General features: G+C 35.0%; 1 protein-coding gene across 2 annotated transcripts in view; it reads right to left on the reverse strand.

Moving 5' to 3' along the window:
* Afg3l2 (AFG3 like matrix AAA peptidase subunit 2) overlaps window positions 1-16,108 on the reverse strand; it is a 38,877-nt gene extending 22,769 nt beyond the window's left edge. For both annotated transcript variants that reach the window (XR_011336584.1, XM_069849016.1), the window contains exons 1-6: window positions 15,931-16,108; window positions 9,109-9,413; window positions 6,805-6,957; window positions 3,942-4,035; window positions 1,900-2,065; window positions 491-629 (exon numbers count right to left, since the gene is read on the reverse strand). Coding sequence is in view for 1 of the 2 variants with exons in the window: in XM_069849016.1 (XP_069705117.1) it covers window positions 491-629; window positions 1,900-2,065; window positions 3,942-4,035; window positions 6,805-6,957; window positions 9,109-9,413; window positions 15,931-16,017 (944 nt within the window). In the remaining variant the exon portion in view is untranslated. The remainder of the gene's footprint in view (window positions 1-490; window positions 630-1,899; window positions 2,066-3,941; window positions 4,036-6,804; window positions 6,958-9,108; window positions 9,414-15,930) is intronic.
* Window positions 16,109-17,960: the final 1,852 nt, after the last annotated feature.

Genomic DNA, 17,960 nt, shown 5'->3' on the forward strand with positions numbered 1-17,960 from the left:
GGAGGTTCTAGTAGAAAGATGAACACACTGTGTGGAACATTACAGCTTTGTAGCATGTTGATACTGTTCTACATTATGTAGATCAATGAGATTTAAATTACACTGATATTGTTGCACTTCGTGACATTCATACTTGTGTAAGAAAGAATTTAAATGAATCTCGAAAGCAAAAGAACATTACTGATTACTTTTCACCAAAATATATAAAATGACATTTTTGTGGTCTGTGTAAAATTGCACTTTTGCCAACAACAGAAATCGTAAGCACTTTATAATTTTATATCAGCCTATTCTATTATTAAAATTGACATATTAACATTTTTTTTTCTGCAATTTATTTGCCATTTAATCACAAAAGAGAAAGATGTTTCACGTTCTTGAATACATAAACGAGGTTGTCATATTTCCTGCTAAAAGAATCCATTTGACGAAAAATAAGTCCATGTGTTTTCCCAATTGCCACAGTTTACCAGTAACCCCTCAAACTTACTTAAATCTCACCCCGATGTCATTAGAATTGATAAGCTTAGCAGTTGACTCCATAACTCCGCCGAATATACCTCCTCCCTTTCGGCCACCTCTAGCACCCATCATCTCTGCAGATCGTCGCATCATGTATATTAAAAATCCTGCAAAAGAATAAAGAACATGATACATGTAATATAAATGACCACTGAATTATGACTCGTAATATACAAATTTTTCTATATTTAAAGTAAAATCATTAATTCTAGACCTGTACACTGTTATGAAACCACGGAAAAGAGTTAACTTCTTACAACATTTATAGTAATAGTAGTGTTTTATTTAATGGTGTTTGATTATCTGATCATGATCACATCAAAGCATTAATAGATCTTGCTGCACATTAATTTCTCTACAATTACTACACTGCACAGCTGAGTAGCCATATAAAAAAAACACATATGAAACAAAAATGATGTTGTAGGTTAAGTTATAAATAAGTTAAGCAATGAATCAATTTTATAAGGTTAGATTTCTGTTCTCTTTTACAAGTGTTCTTTGTGGTATATTAAAAATGTCGCTGACAAAAGATGGACGTGTGGAGTTAATATTTTTGAATTGCCATAAAGGCTGGTCATGTCAGTTACTATAGTCCCGACACTGTTATTTCAGGCGTGACTCCGCCTCTTTGCTTACGTCTTAGAAAGTGAAGGCTCTATAAAGTCTAGGTAGGTAGTATCGTTCGCCATTTTTGTTCTTACGTTGCCGAGCTACCATACGAGGAATCTATTTGCCACACCGTTAAACATTATCATTTCGTAGCTTCTATGATAATAAATCAAACGCAATGCAATTCAGCAAATAATTGAGTGGCAAATAACGTCTTCATGTGCTTTCTGCGAACGCCAACGAAAGAGCTAAAATGGCGGGCGATTATATTAAGTATTTATCGAGCCTTAAGAAATGAATCAGTGAATCGCAAGACGCACACGTTTAAATGTAGCCGACCTGCAACGCGATTGGCTGCTGGAAATCAGAGCGACGGGACTATAGCAGACCATTTCAATGAATGTCATCCCAAGAGAGATCCCATGTAATTCAACACAGTGACGAATCAACATGCTGAATTTCTATGGAACTGAGGGTATCTTGGACTATAGTCTAAAAGATTTTGAGGAAAAGAAATTTCACCTGTACATGTTATAAGTGCTACAAAAGAAAACAACGTGGAAGAAGTTAGAATGTGCTCACTGTGTTGAGCTTTACACTGTCTGTGAGGGACAACATACTGATTATGTCATGTAATGTGATTTAATGTTCTCATATTGTTTTTTCTGTATTAAAAATATGTGTAAGCACTTCTATTTGCCTATATAAGTGAATTTCCCAATGTGTCCATACTTTACGGCTATTGTGTGTTTATAAATACTTTACCAATAATTAATAATGTTGGAAGAATTCCAGTGATGCTGGCTGCTTCTAATTCAGTCTTGTAAATAACAGGAACAAAATTTGGAGGCTCCACATTCATCTCTATTTGAGCATTCTCCAGGTTACGTTCAAATGAATCAACACTCCCTATGTTGAACCATAACACACTCTGAAACAGAAAAAGTAAAAGGTCATCTTACTTTTAGCATATGGTGAAGAATCGGTAGAAGGGAGAAAAATTCTCTCTGGCAGCGGAACTCAATCCCGGGTTTTCAGCTTTACATACTGGCGCTTTATCCAACTCTGGAACAAAGCCTGTGCCGGATAATTAGAAAATACGTTTATAGGTTATGTAAACGCATACTGTACTGCACAAACATTTTTTCCCATGTTGAAATTTAGTAATTTTCATATAGATATTTAAAAATAAAGTTTTGAAATATATACAATGTTAATTTTTAGTACTGAATACGACAATGTATATTCATCAATTCATAATTATAGTAATACATAATAGTGTAAAAAAATACTAGAAGTTTTCGTAACCTTATGACAATTTTAAATCGCGGCCATGTGACGTGAAGAGCAGTGCAGCCAACGTCGCAACTATGAAGACAATGAAGTAGCGCTCGATGATTTGAACCTCTTTAACATATCTCTAATGTCTGCTTGTTTATTTATACTATCAATCAGTCGAATGAAACTTTTACGCGCTGTAGGAACAGAGAATTTCACACTTCCCTATTTAGACTCAACCAACACCTCTTCGAAACGAGCTAGTTCAAGTGGTAAATTTAAAGATATCGTCTCAGCGCACTGTTTGCAAGGCCCGAGTGACAGCTTATCAATGCTACCCAATCTACTCCAGGGACATAACGGGTTTTTTTGTCTGTTTTCACGCGTGAACAATGTAAAGAATAATCACAATATGCGTCATGTGAGATAATGGAACAACTTACGTCTTCGTCCGACTTCCCTTTCATATGAATGACTTTTTTTTGGCCTAGTCAAAAGTGCCGTTTTTTTGGTATTGTCAGTTATTTGAGTGCCGGATATGAGGGATTTTTACTGTACATGACAATTATGCAAACTTCTCGCACAAAAGTGTCAAGTACAATAATTTTTGTCTGTCTCCATAAGAAGCATTTATTGGTGGTACCTTTCATCTTTATTTTCGCTTCACAACTATTTTTTTAATCTCACTAGAATATGAATATATATATATACATATATATTCATATTCTAGTGAGATTAAAAAAATAGTTATATATATATATAATGAAAGAAAAATATATTTCCTAGAGAAGTAATGTAGAAAAACAGGAGTCTCTTACTTGTGTGTGTCTATATATATATATATATATATATATATATATATATATATATATATATATATATATATATATATATTCATACAACTGACTTTTCCTGGCAGTCATTTTACGCCTACAATAATCTCGAGATAGTATTCTTTCCTGCCAAATGTATTAACTTTAGACATCCCAAGGTACAGTAATCGGAAAGCAATTTAGTCCAATATTCTTCATATCCGATGTGATTATCAAATGAGAATTGAAATAAAAGACATTCTTAAAATATCTAACACAACTCTTAAGTGAACTCTATAAGAAGGATCCCAATCTACCTGCTACTACATTTTTCTTCATCTTCATAACACTCATCAATTTGGGGTCCACTGCGACTTTACAATTTACTAAAATCAGTTCACTATCAGTTTCAAGGGGAATTGAGAAAACTAAGAAATGCTTAGTGGTAGCTAACTGCATTATGTCATTTGTATACTCTTAACTGATAGTTTTTGTCTACCATGCCGATATAACTTTACTGTCAACCAAGCTAAATTTCAAAGTTTTTGTTCTTATATTGGCCACCATAACTGATTACAAAGCATTGCAAAGAGAAATTCTAAAATTGAAATTTCACTGAAACATGAAAGTTCTTCCTCAGTGGATGAAATCTGGAAGGGGGGGGGGGAAGGGGGGAGAATCTGTAAACTACAGGTGCATAAAGGAAGGAATACTTACTGATCCATCAACAGTGTTGCCTGACATGAGACGTACTCGTACCCATTTTTTGTTTACTACTTCCAACTTTTCCACAATGCCTTTAGCCAGGTAGCTGGAAAAGAAACAGATGAAATAAGAAGTGTACAAGAAGCAATAGAAAAACACTGTTTAATCACACACGTCATGTAGCAACTATAGTGAGATTCACGTAACATTTGTTCCTAAAAAGCTAATATGGTCATCTTCTCAATGTTGCCAAATGTTGCCAGATATCACCAAAGCAGGTTAAGTCACAATGTTAGGTATTGAAACAATAATAAATAAATAAATGTATTTATTTATGAATGACTGATTTGATCTAATACAAAATATCTTTCGTCTGGCAACATTAAATTCATTGGTTTGGCTAACCATTTTATGATTCATGAGACCTAAGCTAAAGGTGTATTTCATTTGACCACATGAAATGATATATATGAACTCCGAAAACCGGGTAGCACTTTAAAATGTATACTGTTTATTTATTAAATATTGCTATATTATTAACATTATTAATTACGTTCAAATTTCAAATAACACTTGCTAGTAACTTTCGTTTCATGAATGTTAGCAACTTCTTCAAAGGAAAACAGTGCTGTCAACATAACAGTTAGAAAGTAACTGCCAGTTGTAGTAAATGTTAGTACCGATATTCGAAACAAAGTTGGCAAAAGAAAATTCAACCTGACAACTAGAAAGTCACTCTAATCCACTGGTAAATGTAATAATAAGGGGGAAAATGGTTAGGTTTCACCCTCAAGCTATGGTTCACTATAGCAATCGTCACCAAGCGAAAACATCGTTCGACTAGCTCAAAGTATAAGTATAAGGAGCTGGTTACTTTACAATGTTCAGTGCAGGCTGCAGCGATCTGCGTTGGCATTCACTGCTCTGAGTTGACTTGACTTCAAATCGACAGCAAAGAACATAATTCATTTAAATAATTTCAAGGGAAAAATTGTTCCGGGGCCGGGTATTGATCCCGGGACCTCTGGTTGAACGTACCCGGCCCCGGAACAATTTTTCCCTTGAAATTATTCAAATCTGCTTTACAGGGAGCTTCACCTAAAGACTAGATTTGCATAATATATACGTTACTGTGTACGTTAACAGAAAACCACAATTCCAAGTCACACAGAGATTGTGTGCACTCGTGGGTCTCTGGCGTTTCGTCAGCCCACGCGAGTTGTGTGGATATAAAGGGAAAAGTTGAGACGGTATCGGGTGGAGTTCCCGGGTAGCTCAGTGGTAGAGAGCTGGTACGTTCAACCAGAGGTCCCGGGACCGATACCTGGCCCCGGAACAATTTTTCCCTTGAAATTATTCAAATCTGCTTTACAGGGAGCTTCACCTAAAAGACTAGATTTGCATAATATATACGTTACTGTGTACGTTAACAGAAAACCACAATTCCAAGTCACACAGAGATTGTGTGCACTCGTTGTGGGTCTCTGGCGTTTCGTCAGCCCACGCGAGTTGCGTGGATATAAAGGGAAAAGTTGAGACGGTGTCGGGTGGAGTTTCCGGGTAGCTCAGTGGTAGAGCGCCGGTACGTTCAACCAGAGGTCCCGGGACCGATACCCGGCCCTGGAACAATTTTTCCCTTGAAATTATTCAAATCTGCTTTACAGGGAGCTTCACCTAAAAGACTAGATTTGCATAATATATATGTTACTGTGTACGTTAACAGAAAACCACAATTCCAAGTCACACAGAGATTGTGTGCACTCGTTGTGGGTCTCTGGCGTTTCGTCAGTCCACGCGAGTTGCGTGGATATAAAGGGAAAAGTTGAGACGATATCAGGTGGAGTTCCCGGGTAGCTCAGTGGTAGAGCGCCGGTACGTTCAACCAGAGGTCCCGGGATCGATACCCGGCCCCGGAACAATTTTTCCCTTGAAATTATTCAAATCTGCTTTACAGGGAGCTTCACCTAAAAGACTAGATTTGCATAATATATACGTTACTGTGTACGTTAACAGAAAACCACAATTCCAAGTCACACAGAGATTGTGTGCACTTGTTGTGGGTCTCTGGCGTTTCGTCAGCCCACGCGAGTTGTGTGGATATAAAGGGAAAAGTTGAGACGGTGTCGGGTGGAGTTCCTGGGTAGCTCAGTGGTAGAGCGCTGGTACGTTCAACCAGAGGTCCCGGGATCGATACCCGGCCCCGGAACAATTTTTCCCTTGAAATTATTCAAATCTGCTTTACAGGGAGCTTCACCTAAAAGACTAGATTTGCATCATTCATTTAGAATACAAACGAATGACGATAAATCAATATGGCCGCAATACATCGTGTATTTACCAATTTCCTACAAATAAATCATCAGACTTTGATTCCAATCATCCTGCCCTGTACACTACAGGTATGGATTCCAAAGAATACACAGATACCCTTAGAAAGGAAATGTTGTGGAAGAAAGTTGGTAAAGCTGTAGGCAAGAGCAGTAAATATCTGTATTTCAAGATAGGCTAATTCTACATTTTGCATACTTTAGAGAAACAATATTAAAACAATACTTTTTTTGAAGACAGTGTTTATAAAAATACTGAATTTAGTATTGTTAGAGCAGGGCTTTACATAGAGGGTGTCAAGGGAATCTCTTCCCTGAAATTTCATACTTTAAATGATGATTAATGTAATCAATTACTTGAGATTATTTTAAAATCATAATGAAGTGTGTCTTAGAACTAGTTTTAAGTTAAACATTCGATATGCAAAAGTCGCATTAATAACAGGAAAAAAATTCCCTCCGAGCAACAAAGTGCTACAGACTGGGTATTACAAATATGACTGGTAATATGTATCACGAAAATGAAATAAATATGCAGTAAGTCTTACTTATTTACAAATTCTTTCCAGGCAATTTCTTTATATCCCATCTCATAGTAGGCAAGGGTGCCAAGAAGTGCCACAGTACCAACCATACCAATAATTATCCATTTCTCACGTTCTCCTCCTTCCCCAAAAGCTTTGCCTCCAGGACCACCAGATCTAAAATCAAAATAATTCACTTATCTCTTGTTACTTACAACAATTACTATTTCCTCATAAGAGAATAAACTACACACAATAAAGTTTAAGAGGTTACACACACCTTCGAGGGTAAAAAAATTAACCTTTCATTTTTCTTATAGTAATTTAATATGAACTCTTACCTTTATATCTGTGAAAGAAATTTTTAGATATCTATGAAATTGAGGCGTTCTCTGGAACAAGAACTACAAAATCTTGAATTTAAGATACAGAGCATCAAACATCCTAGATCATAGCATTACAGCATGGCGCATAATGACATTCAAATGTTTCTAGAGGACACTAGGTTTGTTAGAGGATAATAATATTCTGTCAGGAGGGAGATGTGTTATTAAGGATTCAATATATGCCAGAAATGGAGAAACGACATAACATACATTAATATTCCAGGGAATGCCTCAACTGACCAAGTTATACATTAAAATGTCCTCCCATCCACACACAATACTAGCCAGCAATCTGTAGTGCTCATTTTCTCAAACATATACCTTCGAGAGTACTTACTTACTTACTTACAAATGGCTTTTAAGGAACCCGAAGGTTCATTGCCGCCCTCACATAAGCCCGCCATCGGTCCCTATCCTGTGCAAGATTAAGCCAGTCTCTATCATCATACCCCACCTCCCTCAAATCCATTTTAATATTATCCTCCCATCTACGTCTCGGCCTCCCTAAAGGTCTTTTTCCCTCCGGTCTCCCAACTAACACTCTATATGCATTTCTGGATTCGCCCATACATGCTACATGCCCTGCCCATCTCAAACGTCTGGATTTCAAGTTCCTAATTATGTCAGGTGAAGAATACAATGCGTGCAGTTCTGTGTTGTGTAACTTTCTCCATTCTCCTGTAACTTCATCCCGCTTAGCCCCAAATATTTTCCTAAGCACCTTATTCTCAAACATACCTTCGAGAGTAAAAAAAAAAAAGTGTTTATATATATATATATATATATATATATATGGAACAACAAGTTGTGATGGAGAAATCATTGCAATAGGTGGAAGTCTCAGGAATCTTCTATGTCACATCAATAAATTTAAGAATGCAGTTATATTGTCAGACTTCAAAGCAGCTATTCTATCAATAGTATCTAGACACACACCTTCATATCTCAAACAGTAGAAACAACTAAAATGCTCTGTCAATTAATAACACTCAATAAAAGAATTGTATTGCAATGGATACCATCCCATTGTGGAATCCTGGGAAACGAGAATGTGGATGCTTTAGCAAAGAAGGGCAGCACTGCTACTTACAGACCTGTTATTAAATCTACGTATTACTCTGTGAAAAGATTTATTAAATCTACATACTTAGACTTCAACAAACAAAATTTCACAACACAATCTCAAGGGAAAAAATGGAACTCTCTGCATCATAATCCACAGTTAATTCCTGATTTACCACGAAAATCGTCTGTAGCTGCATTTAGATTGGCAACAGGCCATGAATGTTTGGTCCAACACCTGCATAGAATTGGAATATATCAGTCCCCTAACTGCCCATTGTGCAACTCAAATCAAGAAATGGAATCGGAACACCTCAAAATCTGTGCTTCAGTGGCTGACCATGACAATATCTTTGAAAAATATTGCAGTGCAAGAGGTCAAATTACTTTGTCAAAAGCCTGGCATTAGAAAACAATATGATATGATCACCAGATGAATTATCATAGTTTTTTTTATTTTGGTTTTTATTTAAATTTCGTACTTTTTTATTATTTTATTACATTCCATTTGTTGTATTCTTCTTCCCTGTTAACTATTTGTACTAAGTTGTTTATATTATATTCCAATCTTTAGATCTGTAAGTTTACTTTTTTTTCTATTATGATATTATTTTCATACTGTTTAGTGTCGATTTTGTTATGCTATAATTTTTTTGTAATATGTTAGTATTCTGTTTTTTAACTTTTTGTTAAATTTCACTGCTTGTATACTTTGCGACCTGGCAGAATGTAAGAGAAGGCTCTATGGTCTTAACTCTGCCAATATAAATAAACAAATTATGAATATTATACACAGTTTAACTTCCTGTTTTACACATGAAGTATCCGTGAGATAGTTTCTATATGAGACGTTCATTACTATTCCATAAATAAAACTTACCTAGATTGATTACCAAACATTCCAAATGACCATTGATCATAGGGTTTGGAAGGAGTTGGTGGTTTTGATGGTTGTGGTCCCGCTGCACCTTTAGATGGTGGCGGTGTCTGAGCTTCCTTTGGAGCATCCTTGGTTTCCTTGACAGATGGCTTCTCTGACTGTGAAGCTTGCTTGTTGCCACCAGGCTTAAAATATTTTTCGAATCCTTTTGGAGGTCGCTCACAAAATAACTTCCACTGTTGCAAAACTGTGTCCAAACTAGGAGCTCCAGGGGCTCTTTGTAGTAATGTAAGGTTCCTTTTAAGCTGTAACACACAATTTATAATGTAGATATACAAATGTATATCATTATGTTACATGGTATTATGAGGAGTAAATAATAAAGTTTAACATTGCTTCTTTTTGTTGTTTTCTGTTTTCTTGAAAGATTTATCAAAATACTTGATCTAGCTTACATTTTTGGATACTGTCGTCAATACTTGAGATACAATTCAATGTTTTATTTGTTGACCGAAAGTAATGATTTCAGATCTTCTTTAAATGTTTCACCATGAGTTAACAAATGCTTTTACAACTGAGCGGAAATTTCTTTTAACAGGGGAATCTCTTGGTCCAAACCTATTCACAGCTGATCTTTTAAAGAATTCGCAACAAAAAGTAAAAATAATTTTGAATAAAATAATTTATTTCTTAAAAAAATATGTGTTCAGGGACATACTGATCAGTTCATTCATTTATCTATTTATCCTATGAAACTAACATGATCATGATTATGATGTTGACGATAATAATAATAATAATAATAATAATAATAATAATAATAATAATAATAATAATGTGTTTGAGATAATATCGAATTAACTGCCATTTTGTGTTTCTGGTTTCAAATAAAGACCCATTAATTTTTCACTAAAATTATTATTAATAATAATAATAATAATAATAATAATAATAATAATAATAATAATAATAATAATAATGTGTTTGAGATTATATCGAATTAACTGCCATTTTGTGTTTCTGGTTTCAAATAAAGACCCATTAATTTTTCACTAAAATTATTAATAATATTAATAATAATAATAATAATAATAATAATAATAATAATTTATTTAACCTGGCAGAGTTAAGGCCATGCGGCCTTCTCTAACACTCAACCAGGAGTAAAGACTGTGTTACAAAAACACTACAAATTTACAAAGTACACTACAATTTTACACACAAAACTGAATAAGATAATAATAATAATAAAATGTAAACAACAAGTAAGAAGAAATCAGACATAATATATAACATACAGAAAGAAAGAAAAAAGCATAATAAAATGTGAACAGCAGGTCAAAATAAATGAGGCATACAAAGTATAAAAAAAAGACAATTATTGATAATAATAATAATAATAATAATAATAATAATAATAATAATAATAATAATAATAAATAAGAATAGTAATAATAATAATAATGATAATAATGATAAAAATAAGAATAGTAATGATGATGATAATAATAATAATAATAACAATAATAACAGTAGTAATAATACTAATAGTAGTAATAAAATAGTGCAGTACAAAGCATACAGTGAATACAATATTTTTAAGTACACACAATAAGGAAAATTATGATTATATATAGCTCAACTTATCACATTAGAGATATACCATTATCGGAAAATATGAAAACAAAAATATAAAACAAGTTGAATATCACTAGAACATAAAAAAAAATGTGAATACGTGGAAACATGCAATACAACACTTGTCATAATAGTAAGTTAGTTTGGCAACTCGTCATAAGATAATTTTCTAACTTGGATTTGAAAGATTTCATATACATATGTAACTTATTATCATACATGTCTGATACAAATTGATCAGTAGACACTGAACATGAACAAAAGTCAATAGGAGAAATCACTGCACATGGATGGATGGATGGACTGACAGATAGATGAATGAATAAATGAATGGATGGAAGGACAGACACAGAGCATGCTCAAAAATCAGTCAACTTTCGGAATGCTGTAAATGTGTATTTTCGCGAAAATATCGAAATCGATTTTTCACTAATTAGAAACAAAAAAAAAAAGTTTCAAGATCTACATCCAATCGCTTTGGGTGGCACAGGTGGTATAGCTTTAGCCTTCTGTGCCCGATGTTGCGGGTTCGATGGCATTTAAGTGTGTTTAAATGCGACAGGCTCATGTCAGTAGATTTACTGGCATGTAAAAGAACTCCTGCAGGACAAAATTCCGGCACACCAGCGACCCTGATATAACCTCGACAGTTGCGAGCGTTGTTAAATAAAACATCATTTTCTACATTCATCTCCTTTAATTAATGTGTGTACTCTAGAATACTTTTCTGTCTAATTAGTGTATTACTGCAAATGATTATTAGAATTTTACGTAGCCTATTTACATGGAGAATGAGCATTAATGTACTTCATCTTTTGATAATGAATAACATACCAGTAACTGATCTGTGTGACAGAGTGACTGCATTAATGAGTCCAACACATCATGAACGAAAAACACGTAAGTAATTAAGAAGACCCAAAAACTATTTTTTTATATACAAGGATGAAGTTGAATGAGAATGGAGAAAGTTACACAATGCAGAACTGCACACATTGTATTCCTGAGCTAACATAGTTAGGCACATTAAATTCAGACGTCTAAGATGAGCAGGGCATGTAGCATATGGAAGACCTGAGGGGGGAAAAAGACCTTTGGGGAGGCCGAGACGTAGATGGGAGGATAATATTAAAATTTATTTGAGGGAGGTAGGATATGATGCTAGGGAATGGATTAGTCTTGCTCAGAATAGGGACCAATGGCAGGCTTATGTGAGGGCAGCAATGAACCTTGGAGTTCCTTAAAAGCCATTTGTAAGTTCAGTCAACTCCGGATATAGTGAACCTCTGCGGACTTGCATATTTCGGTCACTATATCCTAAGTGTCTCTCCCCTAACCTTAAATAACAGAAATGAATGAAATTGTGAACAAGAAAATAAAACATTTCATTTTTGTGGAATGGATTACACTTTACACTGTTACTCACAGTTGATTTACTTAAACTATGCTGTCGACCCATGTTCGCTTGTGAAAGACCATGTTCAAAGTCACTTATAATATTCGCCTTATCTTCCAAAGAAAACACTTTACGCTTCGACATTTTTATACAGTACATTCACTGTTGGAACACTAGAAAGAGACAATCAGGTAGAAATGACAAACGCTGTTATGGTGTGACTGCGTACTCAGCCTTGGAATTTCCCGGGTCACTTAATGGAAACTGGGAGAGGGTTGATGGAATTTGAAAGCCATCGAAATCTTACCTTCATTTATGCTCTGGACATAATGTCCATCCCCTTTTAATAAAAGAAGGCAATTTAATTTTTCCTTGTTTCGATGCTAATCTGTCATAATGGAAATGTTTCTGAGAACAAACGGCAACCCTTTGATGGTGGAGGATTAGAAATAATAGTAAAGTAGTGTGTCTGAGAACAGAATGGCAACCCTTTGCCGGTGGAGTGAGGCAAGGTCATCGTCACACGTTGCCTGGATTTACAGTACAGCTCATTGTCTAGGAACACTAATCCCATCTTTGTCCTTAGACTAAAGGAGTAAGGAACTTAGAATGTTGTTCTCAACACATTATTCCAATTTTATACAAGAAGGTCTGAATTCAAATAATAATTTGTCAGGATACAAAGTTCACTATAACCGAAGCGAGGGTTCACTATAAACGGAAATATTAATGTACTTTTTAATGTATGCGGGTCAGGACCAACAATTTAGGTTCATTATAGCCGAATGTTCACTATCAGTGGCGGTTCCTCGGGGGAGGGAAGGGAGGACGTCCTCCTCACATTTTCTTCTTTTGAAAGTAAATACCAAATAAAATATGTGCCTTGAATTTAGAGGAAGATTCGATAATTTTTAAGTTCACAGGTATAAGAAAACTCAGTTGATCGAGTTTTAAACGACGCGCGCTCATGTGCTGTAGAAAACTGTGAGAAAGATGTGAGACTGTCTGTGTAGAGGAAAGGCACTCCATTCCTCCTTTACTGCAGTTAACACACATAGACAACAGCGCACTAGTGGCCAGAGAAAGAAGCAGAGTTTTAAAGCAAGTAAATGAACGGAGAGGGAGGAGATCCTCCTCTGAATCAGTCATGGGCGGGAAATAGAAACTGACTGGTCGTGCAGCAAGCTCGCTACCGCTGCCACCTAACGACGTTGCATTCAACTGGACTATAACACATCTAGGAGGAGACACAACAAAAACAGTTTTAACGCAAAGCTATGTAAACTTTTTTTTAAAATTATAAATCAAAAATATTATTCATTGCACTTTATATAGGCTACTATTCATGGTTTGAAACTTTCGTGGATATTTGAAAGTTAAAATCGGGTTTATGTAAAACAAAGAGGAAGTAGTTTTACGTAGTTGGCCCCTGAAATTCACTTCTATTCATTGTTTACTAGACAGGGCAACAGCCAAGTTGAAACTGAAAGTAGGTACTCCAAACTACATCATTTTTAACATAAAAAATTAATCGGCCACTGGCAGCTTTGAACAATAATGGCTTTACAAGAACTGACATTCTTCAAAAGTATGTGATACTGAACTTGTAAAATGTACATGTGACGCAACAGACCACGTGGGTGGGTGCAGTGTTCTCGCTTTCCTCAGATTATTTCCCATTTCAATTTCCGTAAAACAGTTCCGGTTACGAGTTAGTAGCTAGTGTCTTCCAACATGTGTGATGCTGTAGTGTGCTCGAAAATGCTACGAGGTTGTGAATTTCCTTGTAATTGTTAATTTGTGCAATTATTCAACAATGAATGGAAGTGAAATCATAATATATTTTGGACAATTTAGGAATCAGTTTACAAGAACAGATTACTGCTATACAGAAGAGAAGGCCAACCCCAACACTACCTGGTCTTACATGTATGCATGTAGGCTAATTTGTAGCATGTTTTTAATCAAGAAGGTGCCATTTAGTGCTGTTAATTTCTTTCCTCCTCTTAAGAAATATGCAGGATCCGCCACTGTTCACTATATCCAGAGTTGACTGTATGTAATTAAGTATACATTTCATTCTAACTGACATGATTCTCAATCAAATGAAAAATAAAAGCAACGTTTCACCATCCTTCAGTACATAATAAAACTACCTGGAACCTTGCTACATCAGTATTCAGCACCAGTGAATGCAAACATCTTCTCAAGTCCTAGGTACTAGGGGATTCTGTATGGTGTGAGCAATGTATGTATGTGTCTAGCCTGGGCTAATGAATGTAAAGCTTTAAATTCATACATGGGTTCCACTGGGTCGTGAGCACTTTTTAATATTTCATAGTCATTTCTCAACGTTAGTGTGATTTATGGAACCCTCTGTAGTTCCTTATTGTAACTCTTTCCACAAAAAAACATAAGACTTGTAGATCACCTCTCCATGGAATGACAAGAACTGATGTGATTAGACGAAAAAACAAAATCAACTCCAGGTACTACCAGTTTGGATTACAACTCAAACAAAATTAGTGACATTCAGAAGAAAACAACTGAAGGGGTGGAAGTAAAGTGCTTTGGTAGCAGTGGCAGGTGCATTTGTTTGCCACTGAGAATCTAGAAATCAAGTCTAGAAAAACAACTACAAGTTGTCCACATTCCTATAGCTGACAGGTCAAGAGCTTGCAGATAAAGGTACAGTCTTTGCACAGGAAGCAAGACCCACAGCAAACAAACTAAGTGAAAGATATTTTTTCCTAAAATTCGATCCATAGAAAAAACTAACCTGGGTCGTGCCCTTATATGCATATACACTACACTCAGAGAAATTAATGTCCAAAATCACACTAATCTCTATATAATTTTTTCGGCGTAACTAGAACATGGGAAGTAAGGAATCCAGATTCTGACGTTTATCCCCATCCTTTTTTTTTTTTTTTGTCAACTGTCCGAAGACAGGTTTGAACCTCATAAGTGACATCCATAAGATATAACTCATGAGACAAATAAACCAGGAGATAATGGGGTAGATTGACCAGTTCCTTTTCCCCCCTCTATTGCATACATTGCCGACTAGTTACATATTACACTAATCAGATTTAAGATGTATACAAACGATTTTTCTTCCTCTCACACATATAGTTAAGTGAGATCTACTGCATGGTAACAGATGTACATATCAGCTAGAACCTCAATCAGAGAGACTTTTTGTGGACATGAAGTTTAATATTTAAGGCTCTATATTTCAATGAACACGGTAGTATTTTCGTAAAAGAAAAGTATTTTCCATGGATCAAAAATACGCTTTTTACTTACAAAATCACTGGAACATTCCGTGTTTTTCTCTAATGGGCCAATTTTCAAATCATAATCAGAAATCTCCTAACTAGTAATGTAGGTCCTGGAGGAGGCAGGCTAGGAGCTTATAAATAAAAGGTCAAGTCAAATGAAAATGGTTAAGTTATTGGTCTCTAATTCTCATGCATACTGTTTCCTATATCCGAAATATAGGCCTACATGTACAATTTTATAGAAATTTACTTTACATCGTAAATTGAAAGCTGACAATCATGGTTAATGCAGCTACCTCTACGTTGTATATTATGAAAGGAAAATTCTAGTCATACTGGTACGAATACCGATACTGGTGGATATAATCTCTAGGGAGAGTAATGTAGTTACAACTACGATTTGGGATACAAATTATTTCAACCAATATTCAAATGCGTGGTATATTTATTTCCTAACCTCTGTATAATTATAATATGTACAAATATTATATTTTAAATACTTACCAAACTTGTATCAATATTTCCTCGTTTTACACCATTCCATAACAAACGCTCCAACTTCCTTGCCGTTGACAATAATCTATGAGCCATTGCAGTTTCTGATGAAAAATATTTGCTAATGCTGAAACATATCCATCCTCTTACGCCCTCCTCTCGCCCCCCTTAGAAAACCGGCGTACTCCTGTTTGATTAAACCAGTATGGACAACATAAATAACTATATATAACAGTGTTCGACGAACAACAGGGAGATATCTGACAGCGCTCAAATGACGAATTTTGCTAGTCATTTGTTCTTATTTCGTTATGTTTTTAAACATGTTTTATCATGAAGTATTTTATACGCCGGTAGTTGTGTTGATCATAGGTCTTTAATGTAAATTGGCAGTTAATATTACTCACGAAGCTCTAGCGAATAATATTAATGATTACTGTATTGTATTATTCGTGAAATTACGAGACAATGATGGGTATACAAGATCTCTTTGGATTGATTGTACTTGTTTTCGATGTGTTTGGCAAAATAACCTATTTTAGTTTGGTTATTAGTAGCATAGTAGGACAGTTCATCGTAAAATTTGCATTGATCATTTCGACATCCATCTGCACTGCCTTTCTTACTTTATTTGATGTTATGAAAGTATTGTATGAAGATTACTTTATATTTCTGCAAGATGTGATGAATAAAGGAGCCTGCATAATTGAAATAATACGCTCGATGATAAATTGGATTATAAATACAGTGTGTAGCTGGTGGATAACAGCGAGAAACATCTGTATGGGAATATATGATTTCTTAATTCTCACAATGGATTCGATTTACACAATTGTAACGAAGACTATTTATTTCATTTCATGTATTCCAGAAGTGTTGAAAAATTGTTTCACATTAGTTGGCTCAGGCATATGGTTAGCACTGAAGCTCATTCCACTTGGACTTGTATATATCATAAGCATGTTTGTATTTCTTATTGGGCGAAGCTGTGAAGAGGTGATGTCGTTTGTGGAATCCGCACTGAAAGGAATTACGTCAATTTTTTATGGAGTAATGCAATTCTTTTATGATATTCCCTTGGAGGCACAAGCTGGATTAATACTTGGACTGTGTATATTATATGCTAGTATGAAATACCATACTCTCATTATATATTGCTTTATTTATCTCCAAAATCGGCTAAAATATGCGTTACATTGGCTATGGTCAGGTTTGGAAAGATTATTACTTGCAATGTTTACTAACCAGAATCGTGGAATTCAATATGAAGAACCCCATGAAAGTGATGAATCAGTCGATGACGACAGCGTTAACAGCCAAGTACAAGATGATTCTTCGTCTTCAAACAATTCAATGCTAAGTCTGCGATCTCGTGTTGTATCGAGAATGGATCAAAGGAGGTCAAATACGAAAAGAGGTTTGCTCAACCAGCTTGAGCAGGAACAAGAAAACAAGTTGTGCGTGGTGTGTCAGGATAGGAACAAGTGTGTCATTATATTACCTTGTAGACATCTCTGTCTCTGTACCGAGTGCTGCACCGTCATACAACAAGACCATGGACTGTGCCCGATATGTAGACAGTATGTGAGAAGAACAATGAAAATATATGTTTGAGTAATAAATTTTGTGTTCTTATAGGATCTGTTATCTGCATTTATTTTTCAAATGTTCCATTACAAATTATTTATTTTAAACAAATTTTCATTTTAATGTGTTAATAATTTAGATATTTTGTGGGCCTATCTGAACACTTTCTATTCCTACAGTTGTAAAATCTTAACAAAAATGTGTGGGACTTTTTATGTAAGAAATTTACAAGACTTTTGAAATGTTTAATACACAGCATATTGTTCTTCCTCGTATTAATCAATGTTCTGCTGTAACATTGTTATAAACATAGGCTATATACTATCTTCCTGTCAAACATTGTTATAAACATAGGCTATATACTACCTACCTGTCAAAGGGAATCTGTGATATATTTTATATGTAATGCATGTGTGTAATTTTTGAGAAGTAAATTGTATATTAATGGTGCT

The sequence above is a fragment of the Periplaneta americana genome, chromosome 16, assembly GCF_040183065.1.
Source record: "Periplaneta americana isolate PAMFEO1 chromosome 16, P.americana_PAMFEO1_priV1, whole genome shotgun sequence".
Lineage (NCBI taxonomy): Eukaryota > Metazoa > Arthropoda > Insecta > Blattodea > Blattidae > Periplaneta > Periplaneta americana.